A 26,092-nucleotide genomic window follows, 5' to 3' on the forward strand; every position below is an offset into this window, starting at 1 on the left:
GTTTATTGTGTTACATAGTAATTACAAAATTTAACAATGACCTGTAAGTTGTAGGGGTTTCATGCACTCTGTCCTACAGCGAATTAGGTTATAGCATCTTTTCCATTCTAAGGTTGAAGAGATAAGCTTGGGAGGGTTGATGGTGCTCACAGTGGGAAAGCAGCAGGGACTGTCGGAGTGCTGTGTCCTTACTCCCTGTTATGCTGACCGAAAGCCTGGGATGGAATGCAATGCAGAGTGCACACTAGTTCAGTTTTAGCAGAGGAAATCTGTGGTCTTGAGAGGAGTTCATTCTGAGCCAGCCATATGCAAGGGCAGCAAAACTGGAATGACAGGGTTCACAGTGCACCAGTTCCGACATGGAAACAGGATAATCGTCGGCACGCTACTTACTGGACTCACCCATTTGCACATCCTTTTGTGTAGGTTGGTAATGTCATAATTGTGCCAGTATTAAAAGGCAACAGATCAGGGATGGACTAAGGCTGTCTATCCTTGTTTTGAGTCCTTGGGGCAATATAGGTAAAATTGTAGGTGGAGGCCATGTCCAGATGTCCAGTTGTGTACTGGGAAGCAACTGAAGATTTTTATTGTTGGGACATTAGTTTACCCCATTCAGCTTTTTTATTACAACTACTGCTTGTTCTTCTCTGGAAACTAAGAGATGTTATGTTCTAGGACACAGGCTGAACATCACAGCGGAGAATGACTGCCGGCGCTTGCACTGCTCTCTGCGAGACTTGAGCTCCCTGCTGCAGGCTGTGGGCCGTTTAGCTGAATACTTCACCGGGGATGTGTTTGCTGCGCGGTTCAATGATGCTCTCACAGTCGTGGAGAGGTAGGCTGGCTGTGCCAGGCAGCCCTCCGTCAGAGTTCAGCTCTCCTTTTAATGGGAGGGCAGCATGCAGCCCCATCATGTGTCCTCTGTCCGTCCTGCCATATACAGGTTAATATGGAGCAGATGCCATTTGCTATACTAAGCTTTCAGGTCCTCGTCTGTAAAACTGTGGAAAACGTTTCTTGTAGTTTTACTGTGAGAATTAAGTAAGGCACTTAGCGTAGTGTATAACACAGAGCAAACAATAAACACAAGTCAAGCTGTTACTTCATTTGCAACTTTGTGTGTTGCTGTAAAAATGGTATTGGACTCGGAAAAATCCAGGCACAGTTAAAGGCCCATGTCTTTTCTGACAGGATAAAGCAATATCAAGAAAGAACTACTGGGGCCAGGAAAATACCTTTCAAGAGGGACCTGAGTTTGATCCTCAGGTCCAACAGGACCAAAAAAAAAAAAAAAAAAATCAGAAAACAACAGCAAAAAACCCCAGCAGGCACAGTGATATGCACTTGTAATCCCAGGTTTGGGAAGCAGAGACAGGCTGATCCTTGAAGCCTGCTGGCCAGTCAGCCTCCTGCTTCCTACTCTGTGGGCTTCCCACCAAAAAAAAAAAAAAAAAAAAAAAAAAAAAAAGGGAGGAAGGGAGAAAGGAAAAGAAAATCACACCCAAGGCTGTTTCTTTTCCTCCACACAGACATGTAACTCATCCATGTGAGCTGCAGGTACACATTTATGTATGAGAAAGGGAGGGGGATGGGGCAGACTTTACCAGACAACAGCATTCCTTTCTGTGTAGGCAGCAGATGTGAGAGGTTTCGGCTGTTCATGGTTTGTCCAGTCCCCTCAGGCTCCTGAGAAGGTTGGGCCGTCTATAGTTCTGGCTACAATTTGGATCCCTGGAGAGAAGTGCAGCTGTTGGGAAATGTGTCATTCAGCTGCTCAGTCCTCCCCGTAAACATGGTGGACACTGAGGGTCAGGTGGAAGTGTTGAATTCACAACTGAGTAGGTGCATGTACGGCCTGAAGCCCAGAGCCTGAGGCTTTAATCTGTCAGTGCTCTCACCACTGCTAACGAGGGGCAACCCCAAGAACTGAGCTGCCTTGCCCACTGCATTTCTTTCTTTGTTTATCTGACACAGGGTCTCACTATGCAGCCTGGATGGGCTGAACCTCGTTGTATAGACCAGGCCCCTGACTGAAACAGATCCATTTGCCTCTGTCCCTCAAGTGCTGGGAGTTAAAGGCCTCTGCCATGATGCCTGCTCATACCAATTAAAAAAAATATATATATATGTCTTAGTTTAAAACCAAAGATAACTGAGAGTTTAAAATCCCTTAACAACAAAGTTAAAATTAATAATACTAGTATGAAGTAATAAAATTTTAAATTTCATTTTAAACTTTGAGAGGCGAGTCTTCCATTTTGCTTCTAAGTAGATGTACTAGTGGTTACTTTGGTTTATGTGTTCACAATAGGGAATTTATGATTTTAAGAGTCCAAATTCCAGGCCTTTTCTAAATTACAGAATTTTGACTGACAGAGTCTAATTTTCTTCTCTGTCCTGTGGTAGGCCTATTCCCACAGTAAGGGTGTCAAGTTAGATAACCAGTATTGCAATGTGGTTTAGTAAGGGATTTAGATATGTATGCCAGTCTGCGTAACTAACGCTGTGGTGAGATGCATATCAGAGAGCCTGTGTCATCATCAGGCCTGTGCTTACATACCTGCCTGCACAGCTTTGCAAGCTTAGCACTTAGAAGCACCTGCTCTTTGGTCTGCATTAAGACTAGTGTGTAAAGCTGGGTGGTGATGGCACACGCAGAGGCGGGTGATCTCTGAGTTTGAGGCCAGCTTGGTTTCCAGAGTGAGTCCCGGGACAGCCAGGGCCACATACAGAAGCCCTGTTCTGGAGGGTTGGGAAGGCATGAGACTGTCATGATCTGACTAGCCAGTATGGCTTTCAGTGTTCTTTCCTAGGTCACATGAAACCTGAGTTGCTGAATACAGATACATTAAATTACGTGGTTAGTGTAGATGTGATTTTAAGGAGCTAAGAGCAGAAGGCTGGGGAGATGGCCTAGTGGGTAGTCTTGAATGCTTGCTGTACTGTGGGGTCTAAAAACAGGAGGACGGCTGAAACTTGCTGGCCACTAGCCTAACTCTTTTCATTTGACATTTTACTAATTATAGCCTAGACAGGTATATCAGGAGATCCTATTTCAAGGAAATCAGGTGAAGAAAACTAGAATGGAATACCCAGAACGTATCTATGGCTCCTGTTCTTGCAGGGCACATGCACACAGCCATGATTTTAACATGTGCTGTTCACTGATAGTTGCTGTTAGACTTGCGGTTAAGGACTTGGCTCCTTACTTGTTTTCTTGACCCTGTGGAAATGCCTCCAACCCTCGATCTATTTATGGGTTCCTTTTGGAATAAAGTTGTGCATTCCACTAGCCTGAGAGGAACATTTTCCAGAGTCTTTCTTTCTTGAGTGCTAAGCTCTTACGGAGATGGTAGGTCCCAGACATCCCCCTCCCCACCCTCCTTCCTCTCCCACTACCATCTTATTATGGTGTGGGCTGGGACCAGGCAGCTGCCTCTGTAGTGAGGCCTCAGTTGAGGGGTGTGCGTGCAGGCTTCTGTGAAATTGGCCCGAACTCAGGCAGCACTGCTCTCTCAGCTCAGAAATGACAGGACAGAAGGCCTTCCTGCTTCCTAAAAGAGCCCACTGCTATGCCCACCAGACCCAGTGGTTCTCGAGTCAGCGGCACACTCGGCTGCTTCCCCTTAACTGAACATCTCCGTTTATTCTGGAAAGATTTGCTCCTCCCACCTCTTTCTCCCAGCATTTTGTCATCAACAATTTCTAATCTTCAGAGAAGCTGAGGGAATTGTACAAGGAGGGAAGGAGGAGGGGAGAAGATGGATGGATATGAACTCACCACTAGATTCTGGATGCTCCAGCAGACATTTACTCTTTTCTTCCTATTGATCCATTGCAAACTTTGAAATAACTTTAAATTTGTCATGTGTAGATTTGTTTTCTTAAAACATTTTCCCCTCACTTCTAAAAATGGTGTACATAGCTGGGCATAGCTCATGCAAGTAATCTCAACCCTTGGGAGGCTGAGGCAGGAGGATCAGAAGTTTAAGACCAGTCTGGGCTACATAGCAATACACTGCGAAAAAAGAAAAGTGTATACACACTCACATGGCATTGAGTGCCATGATATACGTGGCGTATACATCTAGGAATGTAGAGAAGTAGAGAGGAAACAGTAGGCCATAATCTACCCGCTCCACCCTACCCCTAAACCAGCCCAACATGCTCTTCTGGTGAGGATTTTTTCAGCCTTTTCTCTGTGGTGTGTGTACGTGTGAATGTGTCACAGTGTGTGTGTGTGAATGTATAGGTCAAAGGACAATTTGTGGGAGTCAGTTCTTTCCTGTGGGTCCCAGGATCAAACTTAGGTGAACAGCTTTGGTGGCAGGTGTTCGTACCCACTGAGCCTCCCAGCAGCCATTGCTTTTGGACTTTTTGACAACATAAATGATGTGACGTTTTAGAAAGTATCATTGTGATCATTGTGCATAACCCTTACACACAGCTCTAGTCTATTTTCTTGGAAAGAATTGAAGAGCTTTTCTTTTTCTTTTTGATCTGAAAGTCTGCCCTTGGGGTGTTGTGGTTTTTGTTTTTTGTTTTTGGCAACTTGCCCATTTTGTTTGTTTTGGGCGCTCATGCTTAATGTCTTTTCTTACCTATTCCTCTGTCAACAGGTTAGTCAAAGTTACCCTGTACGGATCTCAGATAAAACTGTACAACATCGAAACAGCCGTGCCATCAGTGTTGAAGCCTGACCTCATTGATGTGTAAGTAGAGTGTGGTGACTGCTTTCTCGAGAGATGTTGACCTTACCTCTAGATGAACTGAATGTAGGGAACAGCGGTGACTGCCATAAATAGAGGAAAAACTCTTGAGCTCTGACCCTAGAAAGTCAGATGGTTGATGTATGTCTGGGTGAGTGTAACTGGTTGAACAGGGATGAGGCTCTATGGGTCAGGCATTGCAGGAAACAGCAGTGAAGTTAGGGACTGGTGAGCACCATGGTGGAAGAGGAGGCCGAAAGCCACAAGGGGTGGCGTAGAAACACTTGAACCGTGTGTCTGACCTGCATGCAGCTTCTTCACTGGCAGAGTTGGTGTGTAGAGGAAAGAACACAACCATCTCAAACACAAAAGATGCTTCCACCATGGGGTGGGAATACTTTTCCCCAGAAACTGAGTGTCCTCTAACTCACTTCATATCTGACATGACTTGGTGCATCATGTTGAGGATTCAGTCCCCAGAAGCACTCCTTCTAAATTTTATTTCCAGTGCCAACTGCTGCCCAGCTGTGCTTCCTGTGCTGCCAACTGATGGCTGGAAGTTGGGATGCCCACATCTTCCTCTGCAAGTTTGATTAGTTTGCTGTAGTGGATCTCAGAACCTGGCAAGACACACCCGGGTTTATTGTAAGAGATGAGTGCCAGATGGGATGAGTAGAGCAGGATGTATGAGGGGTTCAGAGTTCCCTGTCTTTTTTGGGCAGCCCCCCTCCAGGCACCTGCATGTGTTCTGTGATTCAGAGGCTGCCTAGCTCACCTTGTTCCCTGGGGCCTATTATGAGGCCTGACTGATTGGTTACAATAAGACATCAGGGAAACCTTTAGTCCCTTTATCCTCTCCAGAGGCTGAGAGTGTGGCTAAAAGTCACTCACCAAGCACATGGCTGGTTCTCCTGGCAGTTTGGCCTACTCCCTAGGAGTTATGCTCAGGTGTGTTGGAAAGGGATGTTAAAAGTAACAAAAGACTGACTTCTGAAGCTGCTGGAGGAACTGAGGGCAAAAGACCAAATCTTTTCAAGCAAAGGATGGGTGTCCTTATTTGAGGGGATGTTGTAAGGACCATGGGAGCTGAACACCAGCAAATGGTCTAAACCAAAACAGATGTTCTAAAGCAACTGAAGCACAGAAGGGCTCCCAGACAGCTTCCTTCGGGTTTTAAATTTGGTAGGATGGCACAGTGCCCAGATGTCTGTATTAAGAATCTCAGGTTATTTTGACACTTAACTCAAGTTTCTTGGATAAAGTATGTAGATGGGAAAGTGACCTGGAAGGGATAGCATCTGGAGATTGAAAAAAAAAAATCCTCCCCTGTTGGACTGCCCAAAAGGCTTGCTATGGACTAGAGCAGGGGCTGATAGAAGATGACCTATGATGTGTGCACACATGCCTCGCCCATCTTAAAAGTAGTGACAAGGGGACCAAGCTGCAACAGTTGGAAGACCTTAATCCAGGCAACATTTACTGCAGCAGAGCATGTGTCCCCGTGAGTGCTCAGCAGAAACTGACTTATTTAGAGTAGACACTGAAAAGAAGAAAGTGTAGAGCAATAGAAACATGATGTTTAGCCCCCCAGCTATTTCAGGGTACCGATCATGTAAAGATTAAGGCCGTGGAAACTCATGCCCTTTCAAACTTTTGCTCTGGGAAACTTGACTGTCGACCCTGGTTTTGCCTTTGACAGTGAGGCAAGCAGCTATGTTTCAGCTTGAAGATATGCAGCCTTTTAGCTGAGTCTGTTAGTTAGGGTTTAGGGCAGGAGTTAAGTAGAGAACATTGGCTGCCTTCATTTTCAGTGTGTTTTATCAGAACATTCATTTACATAGCATCTATGGCTGCTTTCTACACCACAGCCACAGCTAGGTAGCATTAATTAAGAGTATGTGGTCTGAACGGCCTGAAATACTTTAGTTTTTATAGAAAAGGTGTTGCAGGGTGGTGGTGGTGCACTTTAATCCCAGTGCTGTGGAGTCAGAGGTGGGTGGGTGGGTCTCTGAGTTCGAGGCCAGCCTGGTCTACATAGTGAGTTCCATGACAGCCAGGACTACACAGAGAAACCCTGTCCAAAAAAAAAAAAGTGCTTTTCTCTTCAACTGTAAATTAAGTAAATGGAGGAAAGAGACTTATTTGTTATGGTTTTGTATTTAGAGTGTGTTGCTTTCCTCTTTGAGAATGAGAGAGTGCTGTGCAGCAGCTCCCAAGGTGCCCATTGACTCATGATCAGGAGAGCTTGCAACAGGGTTGCAGAAGGCTTGAAAAGCCCTCCTTCCTCCTTGTGGAACTCTTACACGTGTGTGTGTGTCATCCTTCTTAGTTTTGATACTTAGAGCCTTAAGTAAAAAGTAGAATGATCAGTGGATTCTGAATATGAAAAATAAACTAGCTGCCTGTTAAGAATTTCTAGATTTTCTTACTTTGTGATTTTCCTCCTTTGTGCTACTTAGTTTCTTTCTTTAATAACTTACTTGAAAAAGTTACAGATTTTGAAAATCTGTAGAATACAATTTAGAAAGGGAAAGAAAGGAACAAAAACAAAACAAAACAAACAAACAAAAAAACCCCTGTAGACTAAAATCCCCTCAGTGGCCTAGAGTCATGAATTAGTTTGGCCATTTTTGCCTTTGGTTTTTAGGATTTCTTTCTGTGTGTTTGCAAACTTAGGGACTTTTTATTTGTGTTTGTTGAACAAGTTGAAAATAAATTGCTACTTCACCTATAAATCCTCAAATATTTCCTAGGTACAAATCTATTCTGTAGAACTATATTACCATAATAAATACTTAAAAGTATTGCAAGCTAATACCTAGTTCTCTCTCTCTCTCTCTCTCTCTCTCTCTCTCTCTCTCACACACACACACACACACGCTTAAGGTTTAATCATGATCCAACATTAAATCTGTCTCCTATAATCTAGAATAGTCCCTACTTGTACATGGTGTGTGAGCAGAGGTGTGTAGAAAGACATACAGATAACTTGGAGGCTAAGACCTTAAGTTTGCTGTTTTAAGACTATTCTACAGTACAGATTTGGCAAGTTTTTCTCCACTGTTTCAGCCTTAGGCTAAGTGTTTGCAGCAAGATGGCTGTACCCTACAATGTCTTTCTTCTGTCATGCCAGTAGGCACTTGGGTCATTGTTGATGCCAAGTTTGATTGAGGAGTGATTTCTGTCTGCATTGTAGATCTGTCCAAGGGCAGGTTCTAGAAACTGTAGCACTCAGGATGCCTCTCATACCTAGCCTTGCTGGGGTGTTTGTTTGTTTGTTTTGTTTCTGTTTTTTGAAACAGAGTTTCTGTGTGTAGCCATTGCTGTCCTGGTACTTCCTCTGTAGATCAGGCTACCCTCAAACTCAGAGATCTGCCTGCTTTTGCCTCCCGAGCTCTGAGATCAAAGGTGTGCGTCACCACACCAGGCTAGGCCTTGCCGTTTAAAGACATAATTGTTCCACTAAAAGGAACCAGAACTCCTTTGGGGAAATGTACTAAGTTTAGGGGCAGGGCCATGCTGGAGAATGTTTCGAGTCAGTAAATAAGAAAGTGATTTCTGAATGTGTCTAGAATATGCAAGAACACACAGGAGCTCCCTTGAAGGGGGTTTTTCTGGTTAGACTGGGTCAACAATAAAAAATGGCAATGGTTATCCTATTTTGAGTAAACATAATCCATGGGGTTATACTTTGCATTCACAGTGTAGCAGTGACTGAGAAGGGTCTGAGGGCGCCCACACCATGTAGAACTATATATTTAGATCATATCAGAGTTTCAGCTCAGATTGCTTAGTGGTGACTGCAGAAAAGGAGAGTTATGTGTAGCTGTGTGAGCTAGTGTTTTGAACTAGACGGATGCCTTGTCTCTGTAAGATCTGTTACTTACCATCTTTGATGAGTTGTAAGCTTTGGGGATTTATATGTTGTGGGATTTTTGTTTGTTTTGATTTTTGAGTTCCTGACTGGCCTGGAACTGGCTGTATAGACCATGCTGGTCTCAATTCAGAGGTCTGCCTGTTTTTGCCTCCAAGAGCTGGGATTAACGATATACAGAACTATGCCTAGCATGTTTTGAGGTTTTGTTTTTAGTGTTGTTTTAAAACAGGGTTTCACTTTGTAGTCCCGGCTGATTTGGAACCTGGCACATTGTCACCTCAGTCTCTAGAGTATGGGGGTCACAAGTGTATGCCACCATGCGTGGTTTTGCTATGAACTTTAAGTGTGTGTTTTATTAATGTGTGATCCACTGTGGCCTTTGCAGAAGCCAAACTCCTGGACACTCTAGGGAGTGTACTTGGAGGGAGATTTGAGCTTTGGAATCTTGTATCAAAGCTACATAATACCATTACTTACTTAGATCGTAGTACATTTTTACTATTTTTAAAATTAGGACATTTTCTCTTACATTTGTCATCTTCGTAAGTAAACCATGTCACAGAAAGATTAAGGTCTGGTAGCTATTTAGGGACCACTGTGTGTTCTCAGCAGTGGTGGTCACATACAGACAGTGTGAGCAGGTGGTTGATTTCTGTGATGTCTCCATGTCCTGGAATGAATGTCCTGCACAGTGGATGGAGTTCTTGTCTTCCTCCCTGTGGAGACAAGTTGATGCCACCAGGCTCACCTAGCCCTCTCAGATCACCGCTTCTTTCCTTCCTACAGGCACGCGCAGTCCCTTGCTGCTCTCCAGGCCTACTCCCACTGGTTGGCACAGTGCTGCAGTGAAGCCCATCGGCAGAACACACAGCAGTTTGTGACCCTCATCTCCACCACCGTGGATGCGATCACACCTCTCATCAGCACCAAGGTCTCCAGACAGAAAATGCTGTACCTTCTACCCAGCTTTATTCTCTCAGTAGGCCTGTTCACCCTAAAACTGAAACAGTATCCCAACTACGGCTGATACAGCTGTACTCTGTGTTCCTTTAGGTTTTTTATATGTTCCTTTAGGTTCTTTATTTGTGTGTGCATGGGTGTGCGTGAGTGCTGCAGCCTGTCTGTGGGGGTCAGGGAATAACTGGTGGGAGCTGGTTCTCTTTTTCCACCAGGCTGATCCCTGGGTCAAATTCAGGTTGTCAGGTTTGTGGCAGCAAGGACCTTTCCCCTCTGAGCCATCTTGCCAACCCTCAAGTCCTTTTTCAAATATGACTTTGGGGTTTTGCTCCTAGTGAAAGAACCTGCTCATTTTTATTGACTGAAAAGTTTTACTGTTGTTTGATCTCATTCTTTGAAACAACATTGCTCACTGTCAGGACTGGTGGCAATCCTTCTAGACATGTTTTTGTGTTTTTACAGGAAATTTGTAGGTAGATGTAGGTGCTGCTGTTACTCCCCACATACCTTGCTTTCTTTTAAATATACAGATCAACTTGAGTTTTCATACTACCCAGTACTGTTTTCTTAGGAGGAGTTGATGTTCTCATCGATAGAAGGATGTTCCCTTTGTATCTATTCTTCTATACATGCTAGAGGGCCTGTAGTGGGTTTCAGAGGAGAAACTGCCAAGTAAAGGTTACAGCTACATAAAAGGGGCAGAACCCAGCAAGTCCTCACACAAGAAGACAGCTAACTTGCATGGCACGTGCGTTTAGATGCTCTTGCTATCTTTGCACACACACACAGTCTATTCTAATGGGAGCTGTGTTGACTTCCGTAAACCTGCTATATTTACAATGGTAATTTCTAAAAGTTTTGATGTCACTGAAGGAGTATGTTTTATACTTTACCTACCTAGCTCTTGCCTTACTTTTAGGTTGATTACATTGGTGGGAAATTAGGCTGGGAGTCTAGCTCAGTTAGTAGAGTGCTTGCCTCACATGTATGAAGAAGGCCTGAGTTCGATCCCGATCACTGCATAAAAACTGGCTATGGTGGTACATGCCTGAAGTCTCAGCACTCAGGATCAGAAAGAAATTCAAGGTCTTCTCAGCCACATAGCAAGTTGAAGACCAGTCTGGACTACATGAGACCCTGTCTTTAAATTAATACATATTCCCAAATATAGCTTTATCCTATTATGTAATTTCCTTAGAATAAGTAGAGATTATGACATTAATGTTTAGAAATGTTTTGTGATTCTAGGAAATGACATGGTCCAACCTCCTTTGTGAGTAGTTCTGCAGGCCATGACTCTCTGGTGTGGTGTCTCATCAGTCTCACTCATTGGTCGTTACTATTGAAGCTTTCTTGGGTGCAGGCATCGCTCAGAGTCTGTGTTTAACACAGGCCAAGCTGAGGCCAGTTTCTAACCACTCCTTTCCTGCAGCTTTTCTTTTATGGATTTGAAATTCTCAGTGACTTGAGCCAAGTTTTTTCAGGCATGTTAAGATGAAAGAAATAAGAGAGACTGTGAGATTAGCCAGATGAAATGCAGGAAGAAAGGGCAGAGTGAGACCTTGGCTTGGGGGTGGCCAGAACAGGGAGTTGAAGAATAACTACCGTGCTTGACGGGAAGACTTGTACAGCATGCCGGTGAGGACGTTGTATGATAGAACAGGTGTGTGTGTGGGGTGGTTCTCAAATCTTGGAGTTATAGACAGGTGTGAGCTGCCACGTAGGTGCTGGGATTTGAACTTAGGTCCTCTGAGGAGTATACAGTACTCTTCCTAACTGCTGAGCCATCTCTCCAGCCTCAGCCTTGAACTTTTGATCCTCTTGTCTCTACTTTTTAAGAACAGGGTAAAGGACTTTTAAAGTACAAGGTAAAGTACCAACACTTGGGAAGCAGAGGCAGGCAGATGTCTGTGAGTTCGAGGCCAGCCTGCTCTACAAAGTAAGTCCAGGACAGCCGGGGCTCTTGCTACACAGAAAAATCCTGTCTAAAAAAAAAAGTGTCAGGTCAAAGGTATATGTATCCATGTCCAGTTTATTGGTGCTGGAGACAGAACGCCTGGGATGCCAGGCAAGCAGTGTGTGTGTGTGTGTGTGTGTGTGTGTGTGTGTGTGTGTGTGTAGAGGGATTGGGAAGGAGGAACAAGGAGTGATGCTAACCTGAGGGCAGGAGTTACAGCTATGGAATGGAAGACAATAACTTTGTTGGGAGTCACCATAGGAAACATTATAGAGCCATTCTTCAGTGAATGGTATGGTTTGACAGTCATTAGTTGCAGCTGCCTCCAGAAAGTTTCTTCAGTAGCAGTCATACAGAAGATGTAGTAAGCCAAAATGTCACGTGTCTTCTGTTTCTAGGTCCAAGACAAGTTGCTGCTGTCTGCGTGCCACCTACTGGTCTCACTAGCCACCACTGTGCGGCCTGTCTTTCTGATCAGCATCCCTGCAGTGCAGAAGGTGTTCAACAGCATCATTGATGCCTCTGCCCAGCGCCTAACAGATAAGGTAGGGCACATGCCCCCTGGTGGTCCCTGAGACCTGGGGAAGTGGAGGCAGAAGAGGTTGGATCTGCTTTTACAGTCTGAGTTGAAAGCCATCTCAGCTAGCTGGACTGCGGCTGTACATAGCCCACTGGCTTCTTTGACTTGCAGCTGAAATCATGGTTCAGATGGGAAAACTCTCACCGTCCATGCACAGAGACATCATTTGCCGCTAATGAGAGTTCCGGTGCTCTCATCGTTCAGGCTAGTCTGGTGGTGCGCTGGGTTTGAGCTGTATGGGAACCTCAGACTACTTAGGAGGGGGAAATAGGTGAGGTGGGTGGATTAACAGGCAGATTCTTTAGAGACCTGAACGATGGCAAGAGAGTGTTCTCTGAGCCTGTTCTCAGTGGTTTCTTGGTGGGGTCAAAGGGCAGCATCAAAAGCTATACATTAGAGTCTGTCCAGTGAGATTTCTCCCTGTGTGAGGCATCAGATGCCAGCTTGAGTGGGGTGAACACCAGCTTCTTGAGGCCGACCCTGTACATTGAGGTCTGGACCTGGGGTTACTTCTGTGTTTCTTTTTCCTGCCTGGGTGCCTGAAAGGTAGAGGAGAGCCATGCTTTAAGGTTATCTGGGACCCGAGGCAGACTGTACAGGGTGCAAATGTTGTGTCCATTTTGGCTACTTGCTTTTGCTTGTCCTTTGATCTCTGATGGATGCCTTTGTGTTCCTTCTAGGCCCAAGTGTTGGTTTGCCGTGCACTCTCTAACACCTTGCTCCTTCCATGGCCAAATCTTCCTGAGAGTGAGCAGCAGTGGCCCCTGCGCTCCATCAACCACGCTAGCCTCATCTCTGCACTCTCCCGGGACTACCACAGCCTGAAGCCCAGTGCTGCCACCCCCCAGAGAAAAGTGCCACTGGATGACAGTAAGTAGCTCCTGTGCGGACACTGCACCTGAAGCCCCTGAGGTGACGTCATTGCTTATAGTGACGTCGTTGCTCTGCAGAAAAGGCAGGCTCAGATAGCAGGACCCTCACCAAAGGGATTCAGTCACTAGTGCATCTGCTAGGTACGCCTCTTGTGCGTGCTCCTTCTGTCTTGTCGCTGCACATTGGAGACCTAAGAAGACATCTGTGGGCAACACTGTTAGGAATACATCCATCCGTCAGCCCTCGGGTGACCGAGAGCCCATTTCCGATGCTTGCGAAGCGGAGCAGTTCCCCTCTTCACGGGAAAGTGTGCTTCAGAGCCGCCCTCAGAAGCAGTTCAGAGGTTTGGGAAGAACATGTGCCTTCCCGAGTAATGCTGAGCTGTGATTGTTTACACTGATGAGAAAAATGAAGCCATTCTAGGTCGTGGATCAGTTTTTTTTTTTTTTTTCTAATAACGAATATCAAAATATTTTAAAAATAAAACACATCTTTTAACAGCAAGAATAATGAAACACTGTTAGATGGTGTTACTCATAGCAATAGCATACTGTAGTTTCAGCAGGGGTGAGTGTCACAGGTGGTGATAGAATATTCTCGTTGTTTAATTTTGTTGTACCTGATTATACCAACCAAATTAGACAGAGTGGTGTGCCTACCACATCACCTCTCTCTGTTGTGTGTCCGACAGGCAGTGTCTGGGGAAAGTTGCCTCCCCAAGGCCAGGCAGAGAAGGTGGTGGGGTCAGAAATCTGAATGGCTGGATCTGGGTCCCTGTACCACTTCCCGTTGTCTCTGGCTTTCGAGAACAAAGTCTTGAATGGTTTGGGGTTGTTGTATTTATTATCATTACCTTTATTATTACTGCTATTATGTGGAGACTGTAAGGCTCAGAGCATCCTGAAGTCTTGATATTCCTGCCTCTGCTTCCGAGTGCTGAGTGTACAGCACTCGTGTACCACCTGCTTGGTTGTCATGGTTCATAATATCCTGTCTGTGGGCGGGCCACAGTCACACACATACAGTGCTTTCAGTGTCATTTATGTTTTTGGTCAATAAACGTTGGTCCGTTTAAAATTTTCCCTGAGTCTCCAGATAGGTCAGATCTTGTTTCTTGATGCCATTGTTTTTAACCTTGATCCCCTGTCCTTCATCCCTGTACTGTCCTTTGTGGGTTCCTAGCTTTGTCACAATCCCTGAGTGTGCAGTAGGGTGCGCCTACTTACCTGTAATGTGAGTGCCTTTTTGTTTGCTTTCTTACCTCACTGTGACCAAACTTTAGCCTGTTGTGAGTCATTGTCTTCCACCCTCAGTTCTGAGGGTAGATATTATCTGGCACTGTTTCAGATGATGAAAGCAAGCTCGGCAGGTAGGAAGCTGGAGCAGAGCTAACTTTGCACACCGCCTCAGTGTGTCTCTTTTCTGCCACACCCTCCTCTGGCTGAAGCTTTAGCCTGTATAGAAGCTGGCAGCCTTGGTGAGGCCCAAAACAGCCCAGAACATACTGCAAGTTTATAGTGGCTTGCCAAGCTTCAGCTGGACCAGCCCAGTGGGTTAACCTGCGAGGCTTGGTCTGAGCCAGGCAGTACACTTAGGCAGAATGATGACAGCTTTTTGTTCCTTGACCTTGTGTTCCAGGTGCCCTGCTAAAACCTACCCCCTGACCATGACAACAACCTAACAAAGATGTGTCTCTTGGGTCTGACTAGGATCCTGCGCAGGATATAAGCTGGCTGCTACAGTTCACAGTCAGGGCTCTCACTTCCTGTGTTGGCTGGTCACTGCCACCATTTTCTCTGTGTTGTGTAGAATCCCAATGTGAACTTATATGTTAGTATATTGTTAGAGTTCAATATATTGACAACTATATATATATATATACACACACACACACACACACATGTACATATTATATATGATATATATTACACACACAAACACACAAAATCAGACTAAAAGGCCTTATAGGCCAAAGAGTGATCAGGTAGTTTTTCCTAAAGCCAGCATTATTTATTACATTTCATATTAGGCTTTGCCTGTGTGGTTAGCAGGGTTGGTGCTTTCTGTAGCTGAGGTGGGACGAGCCTGGCCATTTGCCTCACCAGTTACCTCATGAGCTTATAGGGTGTTTGGTTGGACAGTTGGTGTTATGTGGAGAAATAGGGTGTGGGTTTGTGGATGTCTGTGTATGTGGGGGGGGGTGTCTCCTGTAGCCCAGGCTGACCTCAAACTCAGCTGAGTTTGACCATGAATTTCTGCTTGTGCCTCCTGAGTGCTGGAATTACAAGCAGGTACCACCAAGCCCAGGTTTTATATGATGCTGGGTATTGAATAACGGGCCTTGTATATGTTAGGGATGAACTTGGGCTACATCTCCAGCCCATAATCTATTTGACTTTTGTTGTTAGTGGGTAGAGGGGAAGAGGTCTAAGTCCAGGTGTGCAGACAGGAGGACAACTGGAGTCTTGAAGGTAAAAAGGCAGGAGGAGAGAGATAAGGAGACGTGGTGCTGACGGGGTCATGCAGTGAATAGGGGCAAGCTCTACTGGTTCGAAAGACTTTGTCTTATATATGTTACATTCCCTCTAACTGCACTGTGTCTCAGACAGCACATAACTTCAGCTTCATCTCGCCTTGCAGCCAAAGTGGTTATTCACCAGACACTTAGTGTCTTGGAAGATATTGTGGAGAATATCTCTGGAGAGTCCACCAAGTCCCGGCAGATCTGCTACCAGTCATTGCAGGAATCTGTTCAAGTCTCCCTGGCCCTCTTTCCAGCCTTTATCCACCAGTCAGGTAAGAATTGGTTCAGAGGCCTGGCGCATGGATGGTGGTGTTCATAAGGGCCAGAGTGCCTGCTGAGATCTGTAGAACAGAGCAAGCTGACCTGGACTTTGTTCAGTGAAGGGAAGCGTCAGACAAAGGCAAAGGTGGTGTGCAGTGTTTGGAGAGTCTGGAAAGGCAAACACAGCCTTGCTGTGGGCCTGTGACATAGAGTTGCTCACAGCCTCCTGCCTGGTTTATCTTTGTAAATTAAGAGGAGTAGATGAGAGAGTAGGTGTCATAACAGACAGGAAGGGGACCTTTTTAGGTTGGTGCTATTTACTTAGCATCTAGTTGATATGGTTGTCAATGTTGCTGTTACTCCCTGCTGTGCCACTTTGAAGGTGCTCATCTGGCTCTCCTGAAAGCATTCAAAGTGCAGTAGGCTTGTCAGTATTAGGCAGCAGGCGCTTCAGAGCTTAAATGCACTGATTGCATCTTGTAAGCACATCATGTGCGGTAAAAACCAAAACGTCCCATGCAAGATGACATTTAGATCTGGATATGGAACCACACTAACCAGAATCAATAAGTCCATTTAGTGGCGCAGGGCAGTGTGACCTGCGTGCTCTGCCATTATCTCCTTTTAGCCACTTAACCTTGACCTACTGCAGGGATGATTGGTCTTAGAGAGAAATGCCAAGGCACTCAGGTGTTGACCCAGTTGGATAATTTCTTGGATGTGAGCATAAAGTGGCTCATTTTCAGTGAGAATGCTGACCATGCTGGATGCGGGACAGTAGGCTGGGCTTTAAGATGAGACAACTCATTTCCTACTGTGAGCAATCAGGCAGCCGTTCCCAGGACCAGAGCAGTGTTCTCAGCAGGCCTTTAATCATTTTCCACTTTCCATCATTGGCTCTGATGGTGTTGGGAACATTTCTTCCAGTGGGATGCATTAGAGAGAGATGACATTGCAGATTGCAAACGAAAATTGATCAAGCCACGGGAGTTTTTAGTCTGTGTCTGTGCACATGGTGTTGACATTCGCTTTGTCCTTCATTTAGATGTGACTGATGAGATGCTGAGTTTCTTCCTCACCTTGTTTCGAGGCCTTAGAGTACAGATGGGTGTGCCTTTCACTGAGCAGATCATACAGACTTTCCTCAACATGTTTACCAGGTAACACACACCCACTGCCCAGACCTTCAGAGTCAAGGGACAAGTCTGGCTGCAAAATGCAGGCCTTTCTGCTGCTTTCCCTCGCCTGCTAGTTAGCATTGCTTGTTGTGTGGGTTCATCGAGATTCAGTTGTGAGTTCTGTGCCTTTTTCTTGCCTGCAGAGAACAGTTGGCTGAGAGCATCCTCCATGAAGGCAGCACTGGCTGCCGAGTGGTGGAGAAGTTCTTGAAGATCCTACAGGTGGTGGTGCAGGAGCCTGGACAGGTGTTCAAGCCCTTCCTCCCCAGCATCATTGCGCTCTGCATGGAGCAAGTGTACCCCATCATTGCTGAGGTAGGTGGGACCCGGGAGGGCCCTGTGGGGCCTCCTCACTGGGAGAGAAAATGTCTTGTGTTATAAATCTCATTTGTGAGTTCTTTTTGTACTCTTGTAAATAGTTTTTTGGTCCCTCCTCCCCCTTGAAATGGACACATCATGTACATACATACATAATAAATAAATACTTAATAAAAAGAATTAATGTTTCTGGATACTTAGGGCTTTTTAATGCTCATAACTCATGACTAGAGAGACGGCTCAGCAGTTAGTGCATACTGTTATTCCAGAGGACCTCTCTAACTCTCCCCTCTTCTGTAAATAAATAGTTTTTGGGTGTTCCTTCCCCACCCCCCAAGAAAGAATGCTTTCCACTTGGTAGTCTTGTCAAGGCAAGTTCTTGGTGACAATTCAGATAGAGCTTTAGTGGTCTGGGAGAGAGAAGGGACAGGCACAGCTTGGATGTTCCAGCAGTGTTTGGGGAAATGAGAGCTGATCTTGTATCTGTCCCCATAACCAAGTCTAGGGCCCTGGGTCCTGAGACACAGCCGACACTCACAGATTTCTGCAGCAGTGTTGGGAATAATACGGCTTGTGTGCTCGCTGTTGACTTAGACATTTGGGCTTCAGTTAGGAAATCGTGCCTCAGTCACTCCTCCACCCCCAAACCCCCAGCTCAGAATCCTGATACTGGCTGTAGGAAAAGGAGCCGCACCCAGGCAGCAATTAGCACAGCATGTGGCCTCCACTGGGAGGCCTTTAAATTTCTCAGACTCCTAAGTGCTCTTCAGATTTGCTTCTCAGTGCTGCTCTTAGGGCGCCTTTCTGTCATTAGCCTCTCAGGTTGCTTAAAGCTAGTAGGTTAGCTTGGACACCATTTCCATGATGGGAGAGGGAATGACACAACCTGGAAGATTATTTTCTGAATAGAAAGTCCACATTTTCATTGTCTTTGCACCCCATAACCCTTCTTCCTGGTGTTTAAAACTCTGATTCATTAGTAAGAGCCTCCTGGCACTCATTCTTTTGTAGCCGGGGTAGGCCTGTCTCTTCAAGCACTCCTGGTGAGCTGTCCCCTCCAAGGGCTTATTGCATGGCAAGTGGCAGAAGGGTGGGTGCAGTGTGAAAACTGGCTGCTTACTATCCGAGCCCTTGGGCCTCTGTGGCGGCCTACACTGGCCAAGAGGCCCCCAGACTGCGTGAAGGGAGGATATAGTGTTGTGTGGATGTCTCTGCAGCGCCCATCCCCTGACGTGAAGGCCGAGCTCTTTGAGCTTCTCTTTCGGACGCTCCATCACAACTGGCGGTACTTCTTCAAGTCCACTGTCCTAGCCAGTGTGCAGAGGGGAGTCGCTGAGGAGCAGATGGAGAATGAGCCTCAGTTCAGTGCCATCATGCAGGTAAGGTGGAGTGCTTGCCTCTGACGCTGCAGTGTGCCCCGAGAGCATGCAGGCCTTGCTTGGGGTGCTACCTGCATTCTTGGCCCATAGCCCATGGGTTCTTCAGGCATGTGGCCCTGCGGCAAGTGTGGGGCTGACACTGAGCTCTACCCTTGGTATCTAAAAGTTAGTTTCTTGGGGCTCAATCTCTTCTTCTGTAAAGTGGGGTCAGTACTACTGGTTTCACAGATTTATTGTGAGATAAATGAGACGATGCATGCCAAGTACATGTGTGTGCAGGGTCCATTCCCTTCGGTGTAAGGAAGAACCTGTGTTGGGTGTGGTAATGTGTGTAGTTCTAGTTCATGTGGTCTGCAGAGTAAGACACAGTCTGACTTGAGGGAGGGGGAGAGAAGGGAAAAGAGGGGGGTCCACCATCTGCCTGGGAGCTACCTGGTTCTTCTTCACAGGATACTAATCAGCTAGGAATCTCTGGAAAGCCCTGCAGTCTGTCTTTGGAAAGGGCATTCTGGCTCCTACTGTGCTGCCCTGGTCAGGGCTTGGGCTTGGTATATATAGTCTAGTGTTTGCTCCCCCGTTGCCTCCCTTCTAAACTTTGTCCATGTTTGTAGACTTCTTTGACAGATCTGATCTCTCACTTGGGGCTTAGAAAAGTCACTTTGGAAGAGTTTCATACATACATACATACATACATACATACACACACACACACACACACACACACACACCTGAGCTTATGATCTAGCAGTCTAGGGTAAATGACAGCATATGTTCACACAACCTGTACACAAACACTTGGGGCTGTTTTCATGATTGCCCCTGACTGGAAACAGTCCGAATATTCACTAGCTGTGAAAGGGTGAACCCACTGGCACAGGGGTCTCTACCTAGAAATAAAGAACATGCTACAACAGTGGAGATGAACATAGGTTGTGCTAGGAAAGCCAGAAGAACCAAAGGCTGCTCTACCCCATCACCCGTCAGATGATGTGGAAAAGACAAAAGTGGACAGGTGGAGAGTGAGTCGTGGTTGCCAGCACAGGGAGAGGACCGTGACAGTTACTGTGAGGTGGGGCATTTCAGGGGAAGGAAGATGTCACACATCTTAGTGGTGATGGCGCTCGGTGTTGATCCAAGTCCTACAGCGCCAAAGCTCAGAGTTTCACTCTAGCTTCAGTAACTGGGACTTTAAGGGTAGATACACTAGTACGGCAGCAAGGGCAAGAGTCCTTGCATAGCCAAGCAGCCCTGGGGTAGGGTAGCCACTTAATATAGGGAGGATTCCTGTAGGCTGCCAGCCTCCTCTGTCCCTGTGATCGCTTTGTATCGGAGCAGGGAATTTTGTGTTGGGGGTATGTGTTTCAATTTGCTCCTGAACTAGTGGCTTTCCCTCCTAGACAGTTTACTTCAAGGCAGTTTACAAATGTGGTGTTGCTCAACCCCAAAGCAGATGAAGTGATTGAGAAGGAACCTCTGAGGACTTGTGGCCTGTGAGGGATGGGCACTAAGGATCAGGAGAGTCCCTGCAGGGGTCACGTAGGGAAGCAGGCAGCCGTGCTGTCTGCTCAGAGTGCTCAGGGATTTGACTGGTGTGGGTGTCTTGCGTAAAAGATGGGTTTCTTGAAGTGATTCTGAAGCAGCAATACTCAACCTTCCTAAAGCTGCAACCCTTTAATATGATTCTTTGTGTTGTGCTGATCCCAACCATCAAGTTCTTTTCATTGCTACTTCATAATTATAATTTTGCTACATATGCAACCCCTGTGGAGGTCGTGACCCACAGGTTGGGAACCATGTTCTAGAGTTTTCTTTAGAAACGTGTAAATGAGACCAGAAGTGAGGTCCATGCTAAGACATCAGAGATACAGTGCAGAAGTCTGTCCTAATGGGTAGAATTGAAGCCACCCAGTGAGGAGCTTCAGAGCATTGATTCGGGCATAAGGTCCAGGCCCTGGTGGGGTTGGATCTCAGGGAGCTTAAATGCTGCTCATTAAATAATAGTCTTCCTCCCCAGGCGTTTGGACAGTCCTTTCTCCAGCCTGACATCCACCTGTTCAAACAAAATCTCTTCTACTTGGAGACTCTGAACACCAAACAGAAACTGTACCACAAAGTAAGTGCCCTTCTTCCTGGAAAGATTCCTTCTTATCTAGGAGTTCTGGGCCAGGCCCATGTCCCTGTGTCTGCCTGGGAAGTACTTTGTGGAATACTGAGCCTGAGGTGGCCCCAGGGGTCTGAGTGAACCTCCTGGCCCAGCTTCTGCTCCTGTGCTTGCAGAAGATCTTCCGGACCACCATGCTGTTCCAGTTTGTGAATGTGCTGCTCCAGGTTCTGCTTCATAAGTCTCACGACCTTCTACAAGAGGAGATTGGCATTGCCATTTACAACATGGCTTCTGTCGACTTTGATGGCTTCTTTGCAGCCTTTCTTCCAGAGTTCCTGACTAGCTGTGATGGTGTGGATGCCAATCAAAAAAATGTTCTGGGGCGGAATTTCAAGATGGATCGGGTGAGGAGAAAAGGCCAGGCCACGGGAGATGCATGTGTGAGCTCTTGAGCTGTCTGTGGAGCGAGGGTCCCGCCTGGGTCTGCGCGTGCTCACACCCACTGCTAGGTTGTCAGCGGTACCTGTGGTTGGGTATGGAGGGCACACTTTTTCTCTTGGCTTCTGTTGCTCACACACTCTCTGTCTGAGCGCTGAGGCCCCAGGTCCTGGCCTCAGCAGGCCACACATTGTCTTGACTGTTTGACCCATACCTCACCCCCTCAACATACATCTCTGCTGCCTCTGGGGCTAGCACTCTTAATGATCTAGAAGATACCATGCTGCCTCTCTGCACTGACTCTCAGGCAGGCTAACAGATTGGTACAGCTTTGGTCCCTGAGGTGGTACTGTTGCTTGGCTGTCCTGGACTCTCCTAGAGCTCTTCATACCCCAGCACTGACACAGCTCACACTCCTCAGAGGAGCCTCGTAGTGTTCACCCTCTGAGTCACTGATACCACAGGGGCAGTCACCTGGGCTGCACTTGGAACCATTGCTGCCCCATGCTGTCAATTTGTGTATCTGCTCTCTTTCTGTGTCGTCTGGCTACAGCCCTTCCTGGTCTTTGTGCATTAGGCCTTCTTTGGAACTTTGCAAAAGAGAGTTCTCTTGGAAACTTCTTTGGAACAAGCACTGCTCCTCTTGTCCCATCTTGTGGGAAATTGAGATGGTGCTTCTTCCTTTGCTGTCTTGGTGCTTTTTGCTTCCATGCTCGAGCAGCCAGTTAAGCTCAGGTTTCTGGCCATTCTGCCATTTTGCCCCTCATTTGTCATGTTTTTTTTTTTTTTTTTTTTTTTTTTTGGGGGGGGGGGGGGTGGGAGTGTGTGTGTGTCTTAGAATTGTCTTTTCTTTGGGAGTCGGTCTTGTTCTCTTTCAGCCACTTGAGTTGTTTTTCCTTGGTTTTCTAGAGACCACCTCTTAATGTCTCATGGTTGTTTTGCAGTGGCATCAGTATTGGTCAACTTCTTGGTTAATGCAAGGGTTCCAAATCTGATCACTCCTACTAGGATGCATATTGAAAATGGAGAGACATGTTTGGCTCCACCGAGGGAGTTCTGGTTTGGTGTTTGGGAGCTGCTGACTGGAAAGGTGCTGCTTGGTCAGTTTTTGGCTTGGTTTGGTTTGATTTTTCCAAGATGAGGTCACTTTGTAGCTTTTGCTGGACTTGATTTGTAACCTTCCTCCCTCTGCCTCTTATGCAAGTGCTGCCCACCCTCTTGTTCCCCCTCTCTACATAGGGTCTTAGTTTGGCCTGAAACTTATTGTAGAGACCAGGCTGGCTTAAACTCATAGATATCCTTCTGCCTCTGCTTCTTGGGTGCTGGGATTAAAGGTGAACACTGCCAGGCCCTGTTCTGTTGTAAAGGATGAAGTGACTTACACTTTCCGTGTGGCAATCTGTTCATTCACCTTGCTACCAGACACCAGGTTTTGCTTCCATGGAGGCTTTTGTGGGAGACAGGCTACATGGTGTATTTTGGGGCCATGCTGTTCCTGGTAATTCCTGCTTTTCCAGCCACCTTTTAAAGAGCAGCTCTCCACTCCGTTTTGTAGATGGCTTAGAAGGGCATCTGGCAGTACAACAGGATCTTAGTGTTCTGGCTGGAGAGCAGGCTCCACGATTGATCTGGGGGCACTCTGAGAGTTCAACACAGGTGCTGAGCAGGCCAGGAAGGCAGACATAGGGTGTCTTTGGCAGATTTGAGTTGCGTTCCAGAAGAGGAAGAAGGTGGGAGAGGCAGAAGTAGCATCAGCTGTTTGGTGTGGCTGAGTTTTGCACAGGGATCACCTTGGCAGCCAAGGGAGGATGTCAGTTAGTGTCTGTGACAGAGGTGTGTATATTGTTGCCACTCTTCACATTTGGACCTGCAGGTGCTCAGTTGTCTCACACCAAGCAATGTGGGAAACAGTGAAACATGATGCTTAGGGTTCTGGCTGTGAGGGACCCCAGCTTCATCATCAGGGTGCTTTCCCAGTTGCTGCTGCTCCCCACAGGGCAGCTGTATGGTCAGAGTGTGTACTCTTCAGCTCAGATGTCATTTAACTGTAGGGGCTTCTAGAGTTCATGCGGAAGGACTCTAAGATGTGAGTCTTCAGTGACTGGCCTTGGAAGGAGAGGGGCAGCCAGGCTGACGCTGTAGCTCTTCCCTTCTTTCCTGTCTAACCTGCAAAGACCCAGCACTGCAGGCTGTGGTCCAGTTCTGAATCCCTTACAGCAGGCCCTTGGAGCACTGAAAAAGAATTTCTGCATGTCCTCCCTCCACTCCCTGGCCAACCATATGCCTTGCCTGAGACTTAGAATCTTATTAAATGTTTGCCTAGAGCCAAAAGCACAGGTGTGGGGTCAGCTGATGCGTTTGGTGGGTTGGGCAGCCTAGGCTGTTAGGTTCTGGTGGACCTTCGAGAGCCAGGCTTCAACTTTGCCTTGCCTTTTAGGACCTACCTTCGTTCACCCAGAATGTGCACAGGCTGGTAAATGACCTGCGTTACTACCGACTCTGCAACGACAGCCTGCCCCCTGGCACTGTGAAGCTCTAGGAGTGCCTGCTTGCCTTCCTGGCTGCTCACTGCCCCAGGGATGCGCCTGCTGCCACCGCCACTTCCTCCACCTGCACCTGTGCCACAGAAGTCTGTGACAAGCCTTGGCCACTCTCTGGATGGCCATACCTGGAGCAAGTGGCCTGCCTCTGCCCTCTCCTGCTGCCACCAGTACAGCGGGCTTTGGGGTCCATTTGGTACTGGTAGAGTTTGCACACATTTGGAGCAGGAGAGGGCCATGTGGCTGGATGCCAGGGAGGTACCCAGAGATCCCACAGCGTGGTCCATGCAGATCATGTGTATATCAGTCCTGAGTCAGAATCGCCAAGGACCGCTTATGACAGTGCCACCTTCTCACCATTCCACCACCCCACCCCTTCTGGCCAGCCAGCCCAGGAGAAGTTCGACATCAGAACTGTTTCTGTCGAGCCTCCTGCCCCTCCGATTGCCTTGAAGTCTCTGCTCTTTGTCAGAGATTCGCGAAGACTCGCGGTTTTTGTTCTTGTTTTCTCATCATTCCATTGTGATAATAAGAAGCTTAATGAATAAAATGCTTAAGTTGTTGTTATATAAACACTAGTTATGGGGCATCTTTCCACCTGAGCCTCCTTCAAGCTGGTATCCAGCCGTCACGAGGAGCCATCAGTGGAAGCTCTGTGGCGCTGAGGCCCGTGTTACGACTTGGGAGAGCAGTGAGAGGAGGCCCATCTGCAGTGGACATGGATTACCTCTCCCTCACATACCTAAGGAAACATGCTCTCTCTGACCGTGACCCTGTGCTGGAGGCAGGCAGGCATCCAAGCCTGTCTTGGTGCCAGGGGCATAACCGTTCCTCCTGGACCTGTACCCCCATGTGCTGAGCATGGGCTGTTTCCTTCCTTCCGGGAAGTAGACCCCCTCCGCAGAGCCGTCCCTTGGGAACAAGCTTCACCTGGGGTCCGGGGAGGGTGCGGTCGTATGGGCAGGGCGTGAGCACTGGGCGGGAGGACACTGATTTCTGGTGTGGCTGGAAGCCTGTTCCAGCCCTGCCATCCACCCACAGGACTCAGTGGCTGGATTAGATAGTAAAAGACTTGGAAGTAAAGGAAGAGAAGTTGGGGGCAGTGTGCTGCTTTTTTTTTTTTTTTCTTTTTTTAGCTGCTATTATAATTATGAGTTGCTTTTTATACATTAATAGAATATAATCATTCCTCATCCAAATACTACAAAACATGCTTGTCACAGCAGGTCCCACTTCATCACGGGGATTGCCACCACTGTACTATTTATTTATAAAAAAGACTGTGATGCGCGCGTGCGTGTGCGCAGAGATCCTGGCGTGCTGTGCCGTCTTCACAGGCCAACCTTCACAGATTTTGTTTCTGGTGACCCCACTGTCCCGTAACGGTTGTCAACTTGCTTATGAGCTGAGACATGCCCAGGGAAATTGTAAACCGCGCTGCAGGTCATCTCAGGAAGATTCTTGCTGGGAGCCCTGTGCACATCTGAAGACGTCTGTGTCATTGGCATCATGACATGTCTCTGGGGCAGCTGGGAGGTGAGTCAGTGACCGTAGGGAAGGAGAGGGGCAGCCAGGCTGACGCTGTAGCTCTTCCCTTCTCTCCTGTCTAACCTGCAAGACCTAGCCAGCATTGCAGACTGTGGTACAGTTCTGAATCTCTTACAGCAGGGCCTGGCCTGTGGAGCCATGAAGAATTTCTGCATGTCCTCTTTCCACTCCCTGGCCAACCATATGCCTTGCCCGGTACTTGGAATCTTACTAAATGTTTGCCTAGAGCCAAAAGCACAGGTGTGAGGTCAGCTGATGAGTTTGGTGGGTGGGCGGCCTAGGCTGTTAGGTTCTGGTAGACCTCGAGAGTTGGGCTTCAGCTTTGCCTTGCCATTCAGCACCTGTGTGAAGGGACAGGAGCAGGGGCATCTAGTTGGCTCTTGGAACTTTGCCGGAATTCTGATAGGTGACTATTGGTTATCATACACTGGTTTTCAACGGCTTCTGTAAGCCAGGTCCTAGGCTGCACGAGAACGCTCTAGGGGTCAGTGAGATAAGCACGGTCCCCAAGAACTCAAGGAGACAGCTAACACATTGCTGCAGGGTTATAGGAAGGAATGAGGATGGAGCAGGTGAGTAACAGGGCCAGGGCCAGGGCATGAGTCACCACAGGTAACTTACATCTGTGAGGATCTATTTAGTGGAGCAGACCTCGGAGGCTGGAGAAGCAAGAGGGGCGATAGCGTCTCTAGGCTGAAGAGCAGGGTGAAACTGCATGAAGATAATGGGCCCAGGAAGCTTTGGTGGGGTCATGAGTGGGTTTTGTTATACCCTATGCCAGCTGGGGAATGGGAAATTAAGACGTTCTCAGTAGTAATTCTAGGACAGACAGCACTGTATGTTGGG

At 47.1% G+C, this 26,092-nt stretch overlaps 1 protein-coding gene across 2 annotated transcripts in view; it reads left to right on the top strand.

Annotated features, from left to right (window-relative positions):
* Xpo6 (exportin 6) overlaps positions 1-24,276 on the top strand; it is a 95,773-nt gene extending 71,497 nt beyond the window's left edge. For both annotated transcript variants that reach the window (XM_055627399.1, XM_055627400.1), the window contains exons 13-24: positions 679-838; positions 4,623-4,715; positions 9,376-9,520; positions 11,902-12,048; positions 12,764-12,953; positions 15,597-15,752; positions 16,787-16,901; positions 17,063-17,234; positions 18,455-18,616; positions 20,631-20,729; positions 20,894-21,124; positions 23,596-24,276. In XM_055627399.1, coding sequence (XP_055483374.1) covers positions 679-838; positions 4,623-4,715; positions 9,376-9,520; positions 11,902-12,048; positions 12,764-12,953; positions 15,597-15,752; positions 16,787-16,901; positions 17,063-17,234; positions 18,455-18,616; positions 20,631-20,729; positions 20,894-21,124; positions 23,596-23,697 — 1,772 coding nt within the window. In that variant the 3' untranslated portion in view covers positions 23,698-24,276. The remainder of the gene's footprint in view (positions 1-678; positions 839-4,622; positions 4,716-9,375; positions 9,521-11,901; positions 12,049-12,763; positions 12,954-15,596; positions 15,753-16,786; positions 16,902-17,062; positions 17,235-18,454; positions 18,617-20,630; positions 20,730-20,893; positions 21,125-23,595) is intronic.
* The last annotated feature ends 1,816 nt before the right edge of the window (positions 24,277-26,092 follow it).

Source organism: Psammomys obesus, unplaced genomic scaffold (assembly GCF_907164565.1).
Source record: "Psammomys obesus unplaced genomic scaffold, mPsaObe1.curated_primary_1811, whole genome shotgun sequence".
Classification (NCBI taxonomy): domain Eukaryota; kingdom Metazoa; phylum Chordata; class Mammalia; order Rodentia; family Muridae; genus Psammomys; species Psammomys obesus.